Source organism: Mustela lutreola, chromosome 3, assembly GCF_030435805.1.
Source record: "Mustela lutreola isolate mMusLut2 chromosome 3, mMusLut2.pri, whole genome shotgun sequence".
Classification (NCBI taxonomy): Eukaryota; Metazoa; Chordata; class Mammalia; order Carnivora; family Mustelidae; genus Mustela; species Mustela lutreola.
Window position 1 is genome coordinate 140,785,372 of NC_081292.1, and position 21,578 is coordinate 140,806,949.

A 21,578-nucleotide genomic window follows, 5' to 3' on the forward strand; every position below is an offset into this window, starting at 1 on the left:
TTTTAAAGTACCTGGCTCCGAGTACTGTTTTTAATGGGAACAAGAAAGAGATAATTCGTGTGACTTCTGACCAAGTCAATACCACTGTTGGAAAAGAGCAACATTAAGCATTTTGGAAATTTCCTGAATGTTCTGCTTCATTGTTCTAGTGGCATTGCCTCTAGAAATATATATTCCTTAAATTTGAATTTAAATTAGAAAAATTTGGTGGTGGGGGGAAACAACTGTTCTTAACTATAGCCATGAGACAGAATAAAAAAAATAAGAATCTGAGAGCTGAATCTATAACATTGTGTGTGAAGAGGGAAAGGAATTAACACTTATAATCCTTTTATTGTTTACCCCTGCTGTTTTCAGATTTCCTTTGCAGAGCAAGAAGCTTATATATTAAACAAGCTCTTCTTGTTTTTGTAGAAAATAAGATACGAAATAAGACTTCTTTAATTGAAAGAGTGTGGTTGGTGAATTTGATTAAGTTGTTTTATGTATGAAGAAAATTATTTAAACGCTATGTTAAAAATAACAATAAAAGAAAAATTTTTCATTAGTTATAAAACTATAGTAAATGTTAACAAATTCCATTGATATTTAAAGTATTATAAAGTGGTATCTACTACTTATTGAATTCCTGTGTTTACTGTGCACTTAATGTAATACTCAGTAATGATTGACTTAGTTCTTTCTCTGCTGGCATGACCTACATTGTAGCAACCAAACTACAGCACCTTTTATTCCTAGTTGGAATATGTATTATTCCCCTCATTTTCCATTTTTCCTACTCATGACATGATATCATGGAAAAAATGTTAACTATTAAACACAGAAAATTAGAGAAAACTAAAGCATGTAATTCAACATAAGTACTAATTTAAAATCCCTTCTTGCTTAGTCAAATTGACTTTAGCCAGTTTTAGTCTGTTTTGTTTTGAACTTTATTTTTATTTTTTGAAACTTAGAAACAAGCACATAAATGTTTATATAAGCACAAATATATTTTTATTATTCCATGTAACATTTAAATTCCCAGGTGGATGTATTTGTAAGTAAATTAATTGGAATCATTAATAATCATTGTTTATATTACTAACCCTTTTTTACTTGATTATATGTCATAAAGTAATGCTGTCCTAGGAGTTTGAAAATCTATTGCAGATCACTACTTAAGTAATGATATCTGACACATCAGCAAAAATCTAAATGCTATTGTGGGGAAGGGAAAACTTCTCTTCTTAGGTTCAGTGTCTTGGGCCTGCAAATTGAACTGACCAAAGAGAGATTAACAGTAGAAAAGGTCTATTTCATATGCACACAGGGGAGGAGGGGCCCCCAGCAGATAAATGAAAACCTCAAGGAGGCAGTTTCATCCAGTGGCTTACATACCACTTTAACAAAGACTAATAAAGTGTGCTGAAGAGCCCAGACAGAGCAAAAGGGGTTTGGGCCTCAGAAGGATTAGGGTGAGTTGTGGAAAGGTGATTAGGAACTGTTCAGTAAGTAAGGGGTTTGGTAAAGTGTATTATGCAGGCTCCAGCCATCTCAGTTGATGAGAATTGTCCCTGGAGTCATTGTGTTTTTCTCTCTCTGTTATGGGAGGGGACACCTTTACAAAGGGAAATATATGCCCGCTTTGAGGTGAAAGAGGGAGGCCTCATTGTTCCTTCTGTGTTTGGGATTTCTTAATCTCATTCTGCTCAAAATAATCCTTATGCAGAAGTGGCATATTCTGATCTCCTTCACTATCTAGGTAAAAGAGAAAAAAAAGAGTTAGTTTAAACTTGTTTTATTTCAGGGTGCGTGCCTGGGTGGCTTGGTTGGTTAAGCGTCTGCCTTCGGCTCAAGTCATGATCCCAAAGTCCTCGGATGGAGCCCCAAGTCAGGCTCCCTGCTGCTTCTCTCTCTCCCTCCTCCTGCTTGTGTTCCCTCTCTCACTGTGTCTCTCTCTGTCAAATAAATAAAAGCCTTAAAAAATTTTTTTTAATTGTTTTATTTTATATTCCCATAATAGTAAAGCGGAAAAGAGGCAATTGATTTGTCACTTTGTCAGTTTATCTTGGACTTAATTGATTATTAAAACAGTACTGTATTAAGCATCCAATGTTTACCTAATTTCCTTTAATTCAAAGTTCTTTTGGGTAAAACAAAATAATTATTCAGCAGTGTAAAACCTAATCAGTTGTGTTATGAAGATGACTACTTACGCAATCGGTGGAAGTGTGTTACACATCTAATGCGGGACTTTCGCCTAATCAGTATTGTCCTGGGTTTTAACACTGTTGGACTGCTGCATCATTTAAGGCCACCAGGATTTCAGGCACACCACTTCTTTGTACTGGTCGAGAATTGTCATCATTGAGTAGAGTGTATTTAAGAACTTTCATTTTGCTTCATTCGCATAGGCTTGATAAAATGCTTTTTACCTTCAGCCACCTGTAAAGATCTTATGATTTGAGGGACCCCATTGAGGGGAATATATCCTAATGTGTTTGAGACTCTAATATTAAATTACACAAAAGTTAATCTCAATTTCTGTTTTTTTTAAGGTAATATCAGCTATATCAGCAGTGCATTAATGCATTCTTTATTTAAAATATTCTATTATAGATAATACTGAAGTCTCTCTTTTGCCTTCCCAGTGGGCCCATTAGTTCAGTTCTCCCCAACCTTCCTGGAAGGAAACCATTTGAATTTGGTGTATATTTTTCCAGATATCGCTCTAGTCTATAAATGTATATTAAAGTATTAGTGTACATGGGCTTTTCCTGATTGGTGTCATACTGTATAATTATTCCATAACTTACATTTGTATTCAGTGGTGTGTTTTGGTGATTTCTTCATGTTAGTCCCTGTAGATCTACATCATTCCTCCAAACTGCATTTACTATAATTCAGCTTACTTAGTCCCCTATTGGTATATATTGGTGTAAATATATTTATTTTCATTTAAAATTTTTTATTAATTTAAAATATTTTAAAATCTGTTGTAATTTAATTTTTAATTTTTAAAATTATTGATGTATAATTGATATACATTGTTATATTAGTTCAGATATACAACATATTGATTCAACAAGTCTATAGGTTACTCAGTGTTTACCACCATAGGTGTAGTCACCATCTGTCACTGTACAATGTTATTGCTGCCTTATTGACTATATTCTCTATACTGTATTTTTTATCTCTGTGACTTATTTTATAACTAGAATTTTGTACCTCTTAATCCCCTTCATCTACTTAACACATCCCTTCCCTCTTCCTCCCTGGCAATTTGTTCTCTGTATTATAATAGTCTGTTTCTTTTGTTTTTTAGATCCCACTTATAAGTGAAATCATACGGTATTTGTCTTTCTCTATCCAACTTATTTCATGTTGCCTAATATCTCCATGTAGTTGTAAATGTCAAGGTCTCATTCATTTTTATGGCTGAGTAGTAGTCCAGTGTGTGTGTGTGTGTGTGTATGTGCGCGTGCGCGCACCCGCGCGCACACACATCCTCTTTATCCTCGTTTTATCCTTTATCCTTATCTTCTTTATCCATTCATCAATCAGTGGACATGTGGACTCCCTCCATAATTTGGCTATTATAAATATAACACTATACAACACTATGTTTATAACAATAAACATAGGGTTGCAAATATCTTTTCAAATTAGTGTTTTTCATTTTCTTTGGGTAAATACCTGGTAGGGAATTACTGGATCTTATGGTATTTCTATTTTTAATTTTTTTTTTAAAGTAAGCTCTACACCCAACATGGGGCTTGAACTCACAACCCCAACCAAGATCAAGAGTCTTGTGTTTTACTGACTGGGCCAGCCAGGTACCCCTCTGTTTTTAATTTGTTGAGGATCCTCCATTCTGTTTCCCACAGTGGCTGCACCACTTTGCATTCCCACCAACAGTGCACGAGGGCTCCTTTTTCTCCACATCTTCGCCAAAACTTGTTGTTTCTTGTGTTTCTTAGTCTAGCCATTCTGACTGGTATAAGGTGATAAATCTTATTGTGGTTCTGATTTGCATTTCCCTGAAAATTAGTGATGTCAAGCATCTTTTTGTGTGTCTGTTTGCCATCTGCATGTCTTATTGAAAAATGTCTATTCAGTCATTCAGAACACTATTAAAATGTCACCTTCTCACAGAGGCCTTTCCTGACCACCCAGCTTAAACACTTCATTAGCCCATCCTTTTACATTACCCATTGTTATTTTTATTATAGCACTTATTACTACTTTATATTCTCCCCATTTTTTTCCTTGAAACTTCTTGTCTGTTTCTAAGTTTCAAAAGAGTAATGATCGTTTTTGTTTTATTACAGCGATATGTCCCCTTCTACGAAGGATAGTGCATATCACACCGTTGGCATTCAGTAAATGTTTCTTAAATGGATGGTCTAAATACTCTCTTTCAGTCTACCTCAGTACAGGTTCCTTAGACTCTTCCCTGCAGGACCTTGCTTTAGCCACAGCCAGTACACCTGCAGTGGTATGCATGGAATGCAGGGAGGAGGAGAGGGGTGAACTCTGATGAGGGAAGAGCTGATGGGAGAGGAAAAGGGCAAGATTAAACGGAGGCATGAATGGGATGGGAAATGTGGAGTAACAGGAAGGAAGATGAAGGGTGAGAAAGCCACAGTCTGTTCTGACACAAATGTGGCACTAGGAGATTGATGTTTTACTTTACTTTTTGGATTAAGTGATGTAAATATTTTATCAGATTCATAAAGTCCTAGAAATGAAAGATCAAATTTAATCCAATTCTTTTACATACACAGCCCTTTTTAGATAAGGAATAGATGTGAGAGATGAAGTGACAAGTTCGAATAGCACAATTAACCTGCTGATAGAATTGAGACTCTCCAGACTCTGATTTTATTCTAATTCTTTATCTCAAAATATACCTTAATTTGCCACATATACAAAATGTTGAGTTAGGTTCTGAACATTTGCATTTTCACAAATATCTTTTTTTTCTTCCCAAATAGGTAGAAAACAGACCAAAGTATTATGGAAGAGAGTAAGTATGGATTATGACAAAACATTTTATAGATTGGAATATGTAAGAGAGACAGGTAAATGGATGCATTGCTAAAAATACAAACAAGATGAAAGAGGTATTCAAGTTTGAGTGAATTAAATTATTTTTCTGATTACAAATACAGTTATTCTGGGGCACCTGGGTGGCTCAGTGGGTTAAAGCCTCTGCCTTCAGCTCAGGTCATGATTCCAGGGTCCTGGGATGGAGCCCCGCATCAGGCTTTTGCTCAGCAGGGAGCCTGCTTCCCTCCCTCTCTCTCTGCCTGTGTCTCTGCGTGCTTATGATCTCTGTCTGTGAAATAAATAAATTAAATCTTAAAAAAAAGTAGTTATTCTATTGGTGAAAATATGGAAAATAAAGACAAGTATAGAGAAGAAAATAGCATGGAAAAATGTATATGTGGAATGAAGTTGAAAGAAAGATGCAAGTCATATGAATAAATAATCCTAGACATGTATGAGAAAAATGTATTTGTGTGTATATGTATATACTAAGCATATCATACATAAGCATATCTGTATGTACGTAGGTACATACGGCAGGATAGGGGTGGTTTATTGTATTTTTACACTTTTCTTTATTTTCCAGGTTTTCTGTAAGTAAATTTATGCTATGCAGCAATAGCTAGTATTAACAATCTGAAATATTACCTTTTGAAAATCTATTTTCCTAATAGTTTTACAAAATTGAGATATTATAGTTTTATAGACTGAATTTTTCAACTTAATAATGAACATTTTTTATTTTATGAAGAATGTTGTAAAAATTTTTTAAATGCTTAATTTTTCTGATTGTTAAAGAAATAAAACCTTTTGGAAAAAAGAATAAAAATCACCTATAATCCCATCATTCCTTGAATAAAATCATTTTTTTCAAGACTTAGGATTATATCAGGTACACAATAACATATATAGCAAGTATTTTAAATTTTTAAAAATTCTCTTCAAGTTTCCAAGATTTTTGTGGCTAGAACATGGACACTTAAGAGTTGGCAGGGAGCCACTGATGTTTCTTATGATTGTACCATAATTTGGTCACTTTGCTGCTTTTGGCATTTTTTGCCAAATGTTTTTGCTTCTAAACTGTATTATTAAAAGTAATAGGTGCATAAAGCTTTTTAACTGGGATAGAAATTTTGGTTCAAATGGTATGAACAGATTTACAGTGCTTTAAATATCCTTGTCAAGTTCTGTTCCAAAGGTTGTATCCTTGAATGTGATTTTCTTCTAAATTAGTAGAGTTTTTAAAAATAAATAAATATTAAAATTTACCAACTTTACTAACTGATGTCATGTAAACTTAAAACAGTATGCCAGTATGCTAATCTAATGGTACGCTTTACTGCCAGTGGTAGGTTACTGTCTTCTTGCCTCTGGCAGAATCTGATGGATCTGGTTCCGGACTCATTATTGAGAAATATATGGAGATAAGAAATTCCCAGAGTCCATTTTGAACCTAGATGCTCTGATTGTCATGATTTGGACATACGTACCATGAACTGTTTTAAGACTTACATTGAGAAAGACTGAGCCATCCTCATGAGGAAACACTCCCAAAAACTTGCCACTTGCTCCCTAGTAAAGTCCTTAAATTATTATGTTGCCACTTTGGGGCCTTTTATTTATTTATTTATTTTATTTTATTTTTTAAAAGATTTTATTTATTTATTCGACAGCGAGAGATCGCAAGTAGGCAGAGAGGAAGGCAGAGAGAGAGGAGGAAGCAGGCTCCCCGCTGAGCAGAGAGCCTGATGCAGGACTCGATCCCAGGACCCTGAGATCATGACCTGAGCCGAAGGCAGCGGCTTAACCCACTGAGCCACCCAGGCGCCCCCACTTTGGGGCCTTTTAAATCTATCATTCCGAAATCAAGTGACTGCTGTTTTTTACACCAGTAAAAACCACAGAGTTTTCCTCCAGCTGTCTCTCAGTTCAGTTATCCTTGAATTACTGAAAGAACATAATGTATGTTTAAGTTCTTTGTAAATCACCATACAGATATAAGGTGGTTTTCTCTTTTTAATAGTAATCATCAGTCACCACTGACATTTTTTTTTCTTTTTCAGTGTTTCATGTCAAAATGCTATGGATGAATCTGCTGTCTGTGTAAAGAATGTGTTATGTTTTTTTCTTCTTCATCCCTTTTTCCTGTTAATGAAAAATAGGGTTCTAGCAGGGAGTGAAAGCAAGTTATTACTGTTGTTTGCTTTTGGCTTGAGTATCCAGTGATGCAGATTATGCACATTATTGGGCAATCATGCCAATTAAGGGCAACCCAGGGTCCTGGAAAATTGCCAGCTTAGACTGTGAGTCAGAATTCTGGAGCAGCGCCACTAGTGTGAAGGAAGGAAAGGGAACACATTGCTGTATATTTTTTAGTACGTCCATATGGTCAGACAGCTACATAAGAAGGGAATTGCCCTCTGGAGAGAGGTGGTTGATCTTCCCTTAGATGGATGTGAGTTTTGATTTCACAATTGTTAAATGGATTGGGAAGCTACTTCGATGCGGTTCTTGTTACCACAGAGAAGCTGGCCAGGGGCCAGGCCCAGAGAAACACAGGCAGAGTTAAACCCAACTGCTCCCCTTTGATTATATGGCAGTACTTTGTCTAGAAAACAACAGGAGAGGGTAGAGGGTTTTGTTTTATCTTGCTTTACTGAAAAAGGTGGAAAGCATTCAGTTTCTGAATTGACTTTTTTCTTAGGTTTCACGGCATGATCTCCCGAGAAGAAGCAGACCAGCTCTTGAGTGTGGCTGAGGGGAGTTACCTGATTCGTGAGAGCCAGCGTCAGCCAGGAACCTACACTTTGGCTTTAAGGTTGGTCATGGACCTGTAATTAGAACTGTGCTTCATTTAAAACCCTCTTAATGGAGGGCTTTAAATTTTAAAAGCATCCAGCATGTAATTGAATTGGTTCTTGTTTTCTTGGGACCTAATTACCATTTTAATAGCTTTGAGACCCTTAAAAATTCCTCATGAATGGTAGCACTCAGTAATTAAGAATTGAAAAACTTTTAAAGCATTTTTATTGTAGCTGCTTTCTTCTATTTCATCTTACCGTTCTCTCCCATCTGTCCTGCTGTGTTAGCTCCCATCTATTTCTTGAATAAGGAAAGAAACTAAGAGTAAAGATCTTTGTAACTCATAAGATTAAAGCCAATATCATTTCTCTTAGGTTGGCTTTTGATGGAAGCAGCTTTTCCTGGGAGCTCTTGGCTCTTCCCTGTCAACTGAACTTTGCCTAGGATTTTGGCTATTCTTAGCTTCTAGTACAGTGCCCAGAAAACAAATATTTCCATTAGCCCTGCAATAATAACAGAGCAGTAGTACAACAGCATGCTTATCCATTGGGCTTCCTTCATGCCAAGCCCTGACCTTACTTAATCTTCTCGGCAACTCGAGGATGGATGTACTCTTTCTATCTCTGCTTAATAGAGAGGGAAACTGAGGACCTAGAGGTTGAGTAACTTGGCCAAGGTCATACATTTAATAATTCCTGTAGCTGATATTTGAATGCAGATAATCTGGCTTCAGAGCCTGTGTTCTTAGTCACTCTCCATTGCTCCCTCTCCAAAGGCTTGAGATAATTATCCATTGTCTTTGTGTATTTATTCATCTTTGGAAAAGACTTAAGTGTGGAAACTTCCTAAGATGGAGGCCAAAGGCGTGGCAATTTCTTTTGGTAGCCACAGTGAGAGAACAGAAAGATGATGTTGTTGCTCTAATATGACCAGGTCAAACCCCTTCTCCAGTCACCTATGCCTAGTTGGGTGAGCAGGGACTGCTCTTAGTCCTATCCACAAGACTTAATCTTCTTGACAAAAAGAATGATATAATCCAGTACTGTTTTTTACTGAATTCTGGAATCAGTTGTGTACTTGGAGAATAAAGCTTGTTGCAGGCATGGAAATTTGCTTTTTATGGCAAATTAAAAAGTGTAAATACCCCTGTAGTTATTTGGTTATATTGTTTTTCAGGTTTAAATTATGGTATATAGGGAAAAAAATCTGGGCTCGGAATTCAGATACTCATTTTACCACCAAATAAACTAAAGACACATTTGGTGTAAATCACAGAATTCCCTCAAGTCAGTTTTTTCCTCTTTTTATGCCAAACATTTTGTAATTTTAGGATTCTACCACACCCCATTTCCGAATAGTCTGGTCTTCTCTGTGTCTGTGGTAAACGAGTGTACATGTGAAGACTTATGGGCCAGAATAATGAAGAAGGAAGTGGGGTGAGGGAGAGACAGATATCTGCACAACACTCTCTTCCTTTCCCCTTTATTACCTTCTGCCCCAATCCCTCCAAGATCACACAGTAAGTTACAAAACTGACTTTGAGCTCAGTGTCACCTCGTTGAAGGTTCAGGTACTCCATCATACCATAATGCCACTCATCTTCTAGTGTGGCTGTCACTCACTTTTCACTGAGTGACATCAGGGAACACCCTAGGGCCAAGGATTTAGTGTGGAGAGAAGTAGGACCCAGAGCTCCCAAGCTCTTTCTCCTTCCCACCTGCAGGGACTGTAGGGATACACTGACCATATTCCTACACTGTAATTTTATAATTACTTCCCATCCACTTCAGTGCAGGAAATATGACAATAGAAATTGGAGAATAGATGAACATGGGATTGATTGGAATGTTTTTAATTTATATGTCTGGAGAAAACATGCAGCCTTCCTTTTGTTATTGAAAATGACCATAAAATTGTACAGGGAAAAGAAATAGTAACGAGTAATGGGCTGTAGTGGGAGTAGGGGATTTGGGAATATACACTGTGAGGAATTTATATGCTGAAATATGATCTTCCTTGTTTTGAACTAGGTGTGTGGCAGGGAAGTGTTAAAATAAAAAGAAGTTGTATTGATATATCTGATATTCCCCCATTTCAACTGAAAATTCTCCCAATTCACATCAGTTTGTTTTGTTTTCAACATAATGCCTGACCCATTTAGGGGAGCCAGTTTCACAAATTTTGGCTGTCAATGTTCATTATGCGTTTACTCTGATAACCACAGCCCCTATAGTTAAAAACAAGTCCCTGGAGTCAGCTTGCTCCACTGGCACCTCAGCCTCATGATGTCCAAGACTGAACTCATCAGTTTTCCTCCCAAATATGCTGTAACATCTGTATTCCCTTTATTAGCTGATGACACTATCATTTAGTCGGTCCACACAACTGAAACCAAGACCTCACTCTTCTTTTTCTTCTTAGTTCTATTTTAAGGTGTTTGTAGGCCCTGGCACTGCCACATTTAGAGGCCTTCACCTCGCATTGTATCAGACACTGCATCCCATAGCAAATATTTTTTTCGTGTTAATTTAAAAAAAAGACCACAAGTTGCTTTTGAGCATGGGAGGTCGTCTGTAGTTAACATCTTGGTTTTCTCTTGAGCACCATCTTCTCCCATACCCGACCTCAGCCTGAATTTCAGGCCAGGTTTTTCTGGCTTTGCCTTTGCTCATATTGACTCCTCAGTTCAAGAAAAATGATTGTTGCTTAAAGAAAGATTTTTATACGATGAAAGTCTATGGAGAGGCATCCGCATGGTTGGAATGTGCAGTTGAAGATAAAATGCTAGCCCAAGCACTAGACTATACCTCAGGAAGCATGAAGTAGTTGAGTGACTTTGGGATTTTCTGTGTATTGATATTGACAACATTTGGATTAGTTGTAGTTTAATGATATATTGTAATTATCAGTTATTTAAAAAAACTAAGAAAATCTAAGGAGTTTGCTTTTGAAAACATTTTTTATGATTTTCATAGTTTAGAATTAATTCTTTAAAAATATCTTATCAGGGGCGCCTGGGTGGCTCAGTGGATTGAGCCGCTGCCTTCGGCTCAGGTCATGATCTCAGAGTCCTGGGATCGAGCCCCGCATCGGGCTCTCTGCTCAGCAGGGAGCCTGCTTCCCCCTCTGTCTCTGCCTGCCTCTCTGCCTACTTGTGATCTCTCTCTGTCAAATAAAATAAATAAAATCTTTAAAAAAAAAAAAAAATCTTATCATTCTCACTAGAAAAAAATTAGGTTCAGTGTCATATAGAATGACATATGAAAGGGTAGGACTAGTGCATGTTATATATTGTCATATAAAACATACTTTTTATTAAATGTTAAGAACATACAAAGGAATACTTACAAGAAATATAAAAATTATATTTATATTATAGTTATTTAAAAATTATTAATTAACATGTTACTATAACTCTATGTGCCCAACCTGCATTTTAAGAAATAGCTATTGCCTTTGGAGTCTCATTTGTACTGTATATGCCTACCCCAATCCTTCCTTCTTCCTCCTGTCCCTCACACTGGCTAATCTATCTTGATTATCATTCTCTCACTTTTCTTTACTAGCTTATAACATATGTTTGTATCCCTACATAATGCATTGTTTTGATTTGTTCATTTTTGAGCTTTAAATAAATTGGACATGTAGAATGTATTCTTCAGTTTTTTTTTCATTCCACATTATATTCCTGAGATTTTTTCTTTATTTTAGAACATGGCTATAATTGATTTATTTACACTGTGATATTATCCACTAAATAAATATACTATGATTTATTTATCCATCCTATTATTGATGGACATGTGGGTGGTTTTTAGTTTGGTGCTGTTAAAGAGTCCTCCATGTATAATAATCTTGTAAATATCTCCTGGTATATATTATGATTTTCTCTAGAATATTTACTTAGATGTAAAGTTGCTGCTTTTGCTTTATTAGATAATGAGTAATTTTTTCCAAAGTAGTTAGTTGCACAGTTTATTCCACAACACTGTATAAGAATTCCTATTGTTTTCACTTAATACTGTCAGATATTATGGCAGGCTGATGGTGTCTGCTGATTAATTTGAATGTCTCTGATTTCAAGTGAGGTTGAGCATCTTTTTGTGTTTATTTACTATTCACATTTTTTCTTCTGTGAAATTTGCATTCAGATCCCTTACCCTGTCATTTTCTTGTTGATTTATAAAAGTCATTTATTCTGGCTACTCATCATTTGGTTATATATATATTGAATTGTCTCCTTCAAGTTTGTGACTTGTCCTTTATTTCTGTTTTCGGTTTCCAAGTTTTTAATTTCAGCTGAAAATATAGAATCCATTTACATTTAATGTAATTGCTGATATATTTGATTTAAATACTATCTTATTTTCTATGTAACTCTCCTGTTTTATGCTTCTCTTTCTTTGTTTACAAGTCAATTTTTTTTAAAAGATTTTATTTATTTATTTGACTGAGAGAGGGACAGTGAGAGCAGGAACATGAACAGGAAAAGTGGGAGAGGGTAAGCAGTCTTTCTGCCAAACCTGGAGCCCGATAGGGGGCTTGATCCTACGACCCTGGGATCGTGACCCAAGCTGAAGACAGATGATTACCGACTGAGCCACTGAGGCACCCCTACAAGTCAATTTTTTATTGCATTTTTTCCTCCCACTTGAGTAATACATTCTTCTACTCTTCTTTTAATGGTTAAACTAGAGGTTAAAACATATGGCCTTGGCTCATTTTTATTTAATATAAATGATTGTTTCTATCATTTTCCTAATAATGCTAGAATCTTAGAATACTCTAATTTCCATTTCCCTCCCTCCTACCTTTTATCTTGTTATTTTGAGATGTTTTATTTCCATATACCATAAACCACAATACCTAATTGTTATTGTATAAACAGAAAAGTCAGTATTTGTCTCTATTTACTCCTATATTAACCCCTTCATTGTTCTTCATTTTTTCCTATAATTTTGCATTTTCTTGGAATTATCTTTCCATAGCTTGAAAAAACTCCATTGGTATTTCTCTAACTACAGGTTTATTCAGAATAAATTATTTTCTTACTATTCTAAATTTTTTTGCCTCTTGACTAACTTTCCGACTTTTATCTCTCTGAACTTTAGTTGGGACATTTTCTATTGACCCATCTTTCTGTTCACTAGTCCTGTATTCTACTATTTTTGACCTGCTGTTAAACCAATCCACTGAGTTCCTAGTTTCATATTTTGTGTTACTTAGGTACAGAATTTTCTTCTTCTCTTTCTTTTTTTTCGATTCTAATTCTCTGATGAATTTCTCCATCTTTTCCTGTATTTTCTTGAATAATGACCCATTAAAACAATTGTTCACTATAAATATCTTTTTTTTTTTTTTTAAGATTTTATTTATTTATTTGACAGAGAGAAATCACAAGTAAGATGGAGAGGCAGGCAGAGAGAGAGAGAGGGAAGCAGGCTCTCTGCTGAGCAGAAAGCCCGATGCGGGACTCGATCCCAGGACCCTGAGATCATGACCTGAGCCGAAGGCAGCGGCTTAACCCACCGAGCCACCCAGGCGCCCTCACTATAAATATCTGATAGAGTTACATAAGTACTGCACCATGAATTCTTGGAAGTAGTGAAATAAGGTGAAAAGACCAGTGAAGAGTTAATATTAGTGTTCATATGAAATGATCTTTTAGATATTTGCGATCTATATTCTCATTGCCACTGCTATACCTGATAAGAGTCTAACCAGTTTCTGCATATAGGTCTAATCACAACACATTCAAAACTAGTTTTTTCACTATGTTTATCTGAAATTTTCATAAAATTGATATGAATGCAAAAAAGACCTTTACTCTCTGAACAAAGGTGTAAATAACATTCTGATCTTCAAGAACTGTATACTTTTTCTGTCTTTAGTGCGCTAATAGGTGGAATTGGAATCATAGCTCAACTCTAGGATTTCACTATTATTTTCCTAAGCCATTCATTTAATGTGGGGCATACTTGCTTGGATTCCATCCAAGAATTTCCTTGGAAATATTAAAACACCTCTTTATATTGATGTTGCACATTTAATATGGTGTCAGTACTAAAGTTATACATTACTTTGATGTATTGTGCTCTTTGATAACACTGGTTCCCTTTGATATAAAGATATGCCTTTTTCTCAGTGGCCTGATTTGCTAAATTTGTTCATTTTTACTGATAAGAAAAATGTAAGTATGCATTTTACCAAAACTAGAAAAGAAAGCTGAAAGAAGAAACTTTTTTTTAAAGATTTATTTATTTATCTGAGAGAGAGAGAGCGTGCAAGCACAAGAGCAAGCAGAGGGAGGTGCAGAGGGAGAATCCCAAGGAGACTCCTTGCTAAGTATGGAGCCCGATGCGGGGCTCGATCTCAAAACTCGGAGATCAGGACCTGATCTGAAACCAAGAGTCAGATGCTTAACTGACTGTACCACCCAGGTATCCCTGAAAGAAGAAACATTTACTGACCTAAACAGGAGAACTTTCAGTAAATATATAGGTTGAAAGAGAAGAAGGTCAGAGAGAATCAAGAATTGAGATTTTAAAACATCTGTCACAAAATAGAATTTCAGTTACCTGCTCTCACTGTAGAACTTTGGAAATAGCTGTAGTAGTTTAGAGCCTGACAAAAATGAGTTCGAGTTGCCTAATCTTATTATATATATTCAACCTCTTTGAGCTTTAGATTCTCATGTGTAAAGTAGGAATTATAATCCCATTAGTTGCAAAAGAGACCTTTTAAAAGTCTGTAATTAGCGGCAGCCTTTTTAAATTATTTATTTATTTATTTTTAAAAGATTTTATTTATTTGTGAGAGAGAGAGAGAGAGAGCGAGCACAGGCATAGTGGCAGGCAGAGGGAGAAGAAGGCTTCCCGCTGAGCAAGGAACCCAATGTGGGGCTTGATCCCAGGAGTGTGGGATCATGCCCTAGCGGAAGGTAGCCACCTAACCGACTGAGCCACCCAGGTGTCCCAGCAGCAGCCTTTCTAAAAGAATCAAATTCTCTATCAATTGAGATTCATTCAACTGCAAGTATAATCTGATATCTAAAACAGGCAAACTCTGTTGGCTCAAACAATAAATTACTTAAGGAAATACCTAATGAGAAATTTGGAAATGCAGTAACATGGATGATCAGTGCCCTAGTGATGTTATCAAGAACTTGTTACCTCATTTCTATTCAGGGCCGCTCACAGCATCAGCTCTGGTCTAAGAGTGGCTTTTCTTGTAGTCAGAAAGTGGCTGCCAAGGGTCATCAGAGGTGTACGCGTCCTTCTTTATGCCTGGCCATAGAGTACAAGGGAACCTCTCCTTTCTCATGCCTCCTTCCCTTCAAGTGGACCAGGCCTCCGCAGCTCTCCATTTCCCACCCCTGAGCCAATATCAGTCTGCAAGGAAATGCATGTACTGATTGATTGCTTGTTTAACCAGCCCATGGTTCTGGAGCTTGGGAGATGGGATCAGTTTCTTCTGGAAGATAAGGCTTGAGAGGGAATCTGGACGAACAAACAAAATCTAGTTTTCTTTTCCTATTTTAAAGAAGGAAGCTGGTTGAGTGAGGAGAGAAAATGGATACAAGGCACATAGTATATAAAATAGTGGGTATTCATTAAAGTAGTTTCCTTGTTTGACAGTGAGGATCCATCTGTGGTATAATTATTCAAACCTTTTAGTCCTGATCAATCTCTGATTAAAGTAGTATATTCAATTTTAGCTTTGGTAAATAAGTGAGAGTATTTGGTATTAGCTCCAAAGAAAGTTGTATATGAGGCTAGAGTTTTGTAAATTCTGTTTTGATGTTCTTTTGCCTATAATTTTTTTCAAAACTTGACTTAAAATATTTTCCAAACTGACTTTAAAGTAATTCAATATTTTAAAGATGATTGGAAAACCTAATTATATACCTTAAAATATTTATGCCTTGTGTGTTGTAAATGTGTCCATGGCTTTTGTCAAAGTCAGGAGCTTGGTCTTCACTGTTAAATTGGGAAATTAAAATAATCTCTCAGATAACTGCCTCACCAAAAATTGTAGTGTTTTTTGAGCTTCGGTGTTTTGGCAGTACTATCAACTTGGGTCAAGAAAGAAGACATTTAAGTTGGCTCTTAATGGTAGACTAGAGGTATGCCAGGTAGAAGAATAGAGTGTGTTGAAAAACAAGCATTTGGGGAAGAAACAGCCAAGGAAGGAAGATATAGAACAGAGTGGAACATTCAGTGCATGGCAGGCTGCTGGGGCTTGGGGGTACAGGAAGTGTTGGCAGTCAGAGTGCCAGGAAAACCTGGTATTCCATCCTTAAGAATTTGGACTTTATCTTTAGGAAATGGGAGTCACTGAAAACTTTTAATAGAAGGGGGTGATGATTACATTTGTAATTTGGAAGGATCATTGTGAAAGCAGAAAGAATAATGAGTGGAAAACTTAGTGGAACCTAAGTTTTTCCAGAATTATTTAGGTAATTAATTTATAGGTGGTTTTCCTTTGGCTAAAAAAAATAACTTTTACAAGGGTTTCAGGTATCTTAATAGATTTGAAGGGCTCATGATGAGGAGAAATGTTAACTACAGATTTGGCAATTCCAAAGACATTTCTTTTGAGTCTGACTCATTTTAGCTTCTCTAAATTGGGAGAAGAGCAAGATGACATATGTGCAAGAGTCTTGATAATCCCTAAATTCTGTGTCTGGATATTCCAGAGAATGCTTTATACCCACAGTGCTTAGCACTTTCCTGTTAGTTTTGTGCTGACCACTAAGATAGGAATTATTTAGGAAAATTTTACTTTATTTATTTATTTTTTTAAAAATTTTATTTATTTATTTGACAGAAATCACAAGTAGGCAGAGAGAGGGAGAAGCAGGCTCCCTGCTGAGCAGAGAACCCTATGCGGGGCTCAGTCCCAGGACCCTGAGATCATGACCTGAGCTGAAGGCAGAGGCTTAACCCTCTGAGCCACCCAGGTTCCCCTAGGAAAATTTTAGATAATGGAGAACAAATGAGAATTTAAAGATTGAGAAAGCATATTGTTAATATGTTTAGATATATCTATTATATGTATTTTTAAAAATAGACCTTATTGGGGCACCTGGCTGGCTCCATTCAAAGAGCATGCAACTCTTGATCTTGGGGTCATAAGTTCAAGCCCCACATTTGGGGGTAGAGATTATGTAAATAAATTTTTTTTTTTAAATTAAGAAAATATATCTTCTTTTTTTAAAAAAATATTTTATTTATTTATTTGACAGACAAAGATTACAAGTAGGCAGAGAGGCAGGCAGAGCGAGAGGAAAGAAAGCAGGCTCCCTGCTGAGCAGAGAGCCCAATGTGGGGTTTGATCCCAGGACCCTGAGATCATGACCTGAGCCAAAGGCAAAGGCTTAACCCACTGAGCCACTCAGGCGCCCCAGAAAATATATCTTTTTATTCAATAAATTTGGAAATATGTATTGGTTCGTGTTAATTTGAAAAATAAAATTCATTATATAGGACAGTATGTATGGTATTATACTACTCAAGTAAGATTATGTATCTATTGGGTATCTATTGGGTATAAGCAAAGTATCTAAAGGAATCTTTATGAGTTGCCTGATTTTTTTGTTTTACAGTGCATGTGTATCATTTTTATAATCACACACAAAAAATTCAGTAGTGTGATTTTCATTTTGGGAAGAATCAAAGAAACTAATTTGCAACCTTGCATCAAAGTGGAAGATAATAACTTCTAAAACTCTGAAGATTTAACTCTAAACGGAATGTATCAACTTATTTAAATAATTGGTTAGGAGAAGGATTGGTCAGTGTTGGGGGCAATAGAAAGGGAAGTCAGAGAGGACAGTGTTCTCGAGTTCAGGGTCTGTGGAACAGGGGATTCTAGGCCAACATTGGCAGCGTTATCTGTAGTAGAGAGGTGAATTTGAGGAACCCCATGAGTGACCTCCCATTAAATATAAGTGGTTGGACTTCTTTCCTACAGTAGTTCTCAGAGCCCATGAGTGTTGTTTAAAAAACATTCTGCCTTTCCCAAACTCATTTGATTATGAGACCCTCTTCATTCCTCTCTGTGGAGCACTCTTTGAGAGATATTCCATTAAACATTTGATTTGCTCACTTTCTGTATTTTTGGACTCCCATCTCGCCAAGCATTCTGCTTAATGGCTTTTCAAGTGAACTGTCTACAGGGAGAGAAAACTTTATCTATAGGTTGAGTATAAGAGCCTTTGATATATTTCTCATTTCCAGTCAACAAATTAGAATTAAATGCTGGAAGCAGAGAAGGGGAAAGAAGGGGGAAAAAAATCTACCAGATTTCTTCGGTTTCCTAAGTTCAGATACCTTCCCCACTTTTTTTCTCCTTTTCACAACCCCCTGTTTTTAGAGACTTTATTTAATTATTTGTCTGAAAGAGTGAATGTGCATAAGCAGGTGGCGTGCCAGGCAGAGGGAGAAGCAGGTGCCCCACTGAGCAAGGAGCCCGATGCAGGAATTGGTCCCAGGAGCCCAGATCATGACCCAAGACAAAGATGCTTAAGTGACTGAGCCACACAGGCATCCCTTTCACACCCCTTTTTTGTTAAGCCTAAAAGACTTCTTGCTGAAGTATTAGATAGAGAAAAAAAGTTAAGGGCTCATTGACTAACTGATTTGTTTTCTTCCTGTTTCCTGGGGTTTTAATCTTTTTTTCCCCTTGGACTGAAAAAGATTTCCCTCTTGTCCAGAGTGTTCTGTAACTTCAACTGATAGCAACCACTTAGTTTCAATATATTACAAAATTCCAACTTTTCCCCCTAACTTTTTTCACAAGCTTGCCTTTTGCATGTTATTTTACCTTACTCTTTAAAAAATTTTTTTAAAGAATTATAATTAACATATGAATTCACCCATTTAAATTGTACAATTCAGTAGGTTTTGATGCAATCACAAAGTTATGCAACATAATCAATTTTAAAACATTTAACCACCCTAAAAAAGAAACTCCAAACTCATCTGTAGTCACTTCTCTCTTATTCCCAACCCTTCCAGCCTCAGGGAACCATTGGCATGTTTTTATCTCTACAAATTCATACCTCAAAGACATTTCATAAAAATGAAATACTATATAATACGTGGGGTTTTTTTTTACATCTTTCCCTTAGCATGTTTTCAAGGTTCATCTGTGTTGTCACATGTATTACTATTTAATTCCTTTTTATTAATGTATAGTATTTGAATAATACTTTGATGTATAGATATATACTTCCTTTTGTTTCCCACTCATCAGTTCATGAACATTTGAGTTGTTTCCACTTTGGGGCTATTATGAATAACATTGTTATAAATATGCTAGTATGGTTAATGCTCTGTACAAGTCTTTGTGTAGGCATGTGTTTTCATTTCTCTTGGGTACATATCTAGGAGTGAAATTGCTGGATCATATTGTGGCTCTAGGTTTAACATTTTGAAGAACTGCCAAATTTTTTCCCAAAGTTTTACTATTTTACAGTCCCACCCATGATGTATGAGGGTTCCAATTTCTCCAGTCCTTGCAACACTTGTTATTATGTCTTTGATTTAAACAGTAGGTGTGGGCGCCTGGGTGGCTACGTGGGTTAAAGCCTCTTTCTTTGGCTCAGGTCATGATCCCAGGGTCCTGGGATTGAGCCCCGCACGGCCCCGCACGGGGCTCTCTGCTCGGCGGGGAGCCTGCTTCCTCCTCTCTCTCTCTCTCTCTCTCTCTGCCTGCCTTTCTGCCTACTTGTGACCTCTGTCTGTCAAATAAATAAATAAAATCTTTAAAAAAAAATGAAATAAACAATAGGTGTGATGCCCTAGTAGGGGTAAAGCGGTACCGCACTGTGGTTTTGATGTGCACTCTTGAATGGTACTACATTTGTCGTGTTTTTATGGTCTTATATTCACTCTGTGTAAGCTTCAGTTCTATCTCAAAAGTATGCATACTTTGCAATGGATTTAAACCAAAATAGAGAAATTACAAAAGCTGATTTCAATATATTTTTGGTTTTTGTATTCTTAAGGCACAACATCAGGCACATTCCACAGAGCATTGAGGATGGAGTTGAATTTTAAGTACATTTTAGAGTGTATTGACAGGAACTTTGATGCGAGAGAGGTAACTTACGCTGGTTATCTGCTTTGTAAAGGGAAACTGGAATCTGACTTACGTATCTACTGTAAGGTGCAGTGGAAAGCCTATCAGGTTCTCTTAATTTAAGATCTGTTTCTTGGTAACAGATACTGCCCCAGAATGTGTTGATAACGTGCCTCCTTTCCTGTGAATGATTTGGCATACATAAATATCTTACTAATGGACTTAACAGTTTTATAAATATAGTTTTATAAATAAGAGATAGCATTTACTGAATATTTCCTGAGTCAGGCAGACACTATGGTAAATACTTTATGTGCATTATCTTTGAGTATTTTCCAATACTTTTTCATATTGTGGCACCCATTGAAAATTATGATGTTCTATGGTACACTAAAGTAAATGTACTGTATTTACCTTAATGTGGCCCAATGTGACCAGCCCAAGGACTTCAGCTGCATCATACCTTCCTGGTCTTTAAAATGGCTGCACACTTTTTGTATTTTTTAACCTGCAACCTCTTTTCAGGACATACAGGTTGGAAAATTGAGTGTGATCTATGAAATAAGCCTATGTGGTATATTTTCTGCATTTTATAGTAAGGAATCCAAGGGTTAACTTGCTAAAGAGCAAAAAGCTAAGAAATAGAGAATAAAGGGGCACCCGGGTGGCTCAGTGGGTTAAGCCTCTGCCTTCAGCTCATGTCATGATCTCAGGGTCCTGGGATCGAGCCCCGCGTTGGGCTCTCTGCTTGGCAGGGAGCCTGTTTCCTTCCCCCTCTCTCTCTGCCTGCCTCTGCCTACTTGTGATCTCTCTTCCTCTGTCAAATAAATAAATAAAATCTTAAAAAATAATAGAGCATATAACTAGTTAAAAACAATATCCAAAACAACACTAAATCATGCAGCACTTCTCTAAGTTGACAAGGAATGTGGCAGAAAAGTAAACTCTTAGCTTTTGAATTTTTTAGTAAAGACTTTTAAGTTAACACATTATCATTTTTATAAAGCCTACCAATCCTCTCTAAAGACTTTTAGGATAAGACTTACTCTATCTAATCCTTAAGAGTTAACTTTTCACCCCCGCCCCCCCAAAAAGAGAAAAGCAAAATCATATATGTATAAGTTTAATTATTTAAACTAAAATTTCATGATAAAATCATTTGGTGATCATTTGTACTTACAAAAATAATTTTTGTAGTCAGCTTGAATAAAGAAAAATAATAGTCATCTATAAAAATAATCACATTCTGCATTTTTGTAATTTACTACATCTATTACGATTATGAAATCAACATGTGGATGTGGTTGAATTTTTTTTCCAAATAATGTCAAATAACCTTTCTTTTCTACCACATGCTTCTTCTAGTTCCACTTCTTAGAAAAAATGTCATTCGCAATTAGGTGTCTATCTGTTCAGAAATTCGTTGTGCATAAAATATATGTATTTTTTATGGCATGTTTGCATTTTATTTTGTGGCACATTACATATGCATATATTTTTATATAAAAGAAAAAATATTATTAAGTGATCACTTTAGAGAGCGGCTAACCACAGCATTTAGTCTTTTTTTTTTTTTTTTTAAGATTTTATTTATTTATTTATTTATTTGACAGACAGAGATCACAAACAGGCAAAGAGAGAAGAAGGGAAGAAGG

At 36.2% G+C, this 21,578-nt stretch overlaps 1 protein-coding gene across 4 annotated transcripts in view; it reads left to right on the top strand.

Annotated features, from left to right (window-relative positions):
• The window catches only part of CHN1 (chimerin 1), a 212,643-nt gene that overhangs the window by 77,650 nt on the left and 113,415 nt on the right, over positions 1–21,578 (top strand). For 2 of the 4 annotated variants that reach the window (XM_059166986.1, XM_059166987.1), the window contains 2 exons: positions 4,980–5,011; positions 7,739–7,852. In XM_059166986.1, coding sequence (XP_059022969.1) covers positions 4,980–5,011; positions 7,739–7,852 — 146 coding nt within the window. Of the gene's footprint in view, positions 1–4,979; positions 5,012–7,472; positions 7,490–7,738; positions 7,853–21,578 lie in introns of those variants that run through there. The other 2 variants (XM_059166990.1, XM_059166988.1) reach the window with 2 other exon arrangements.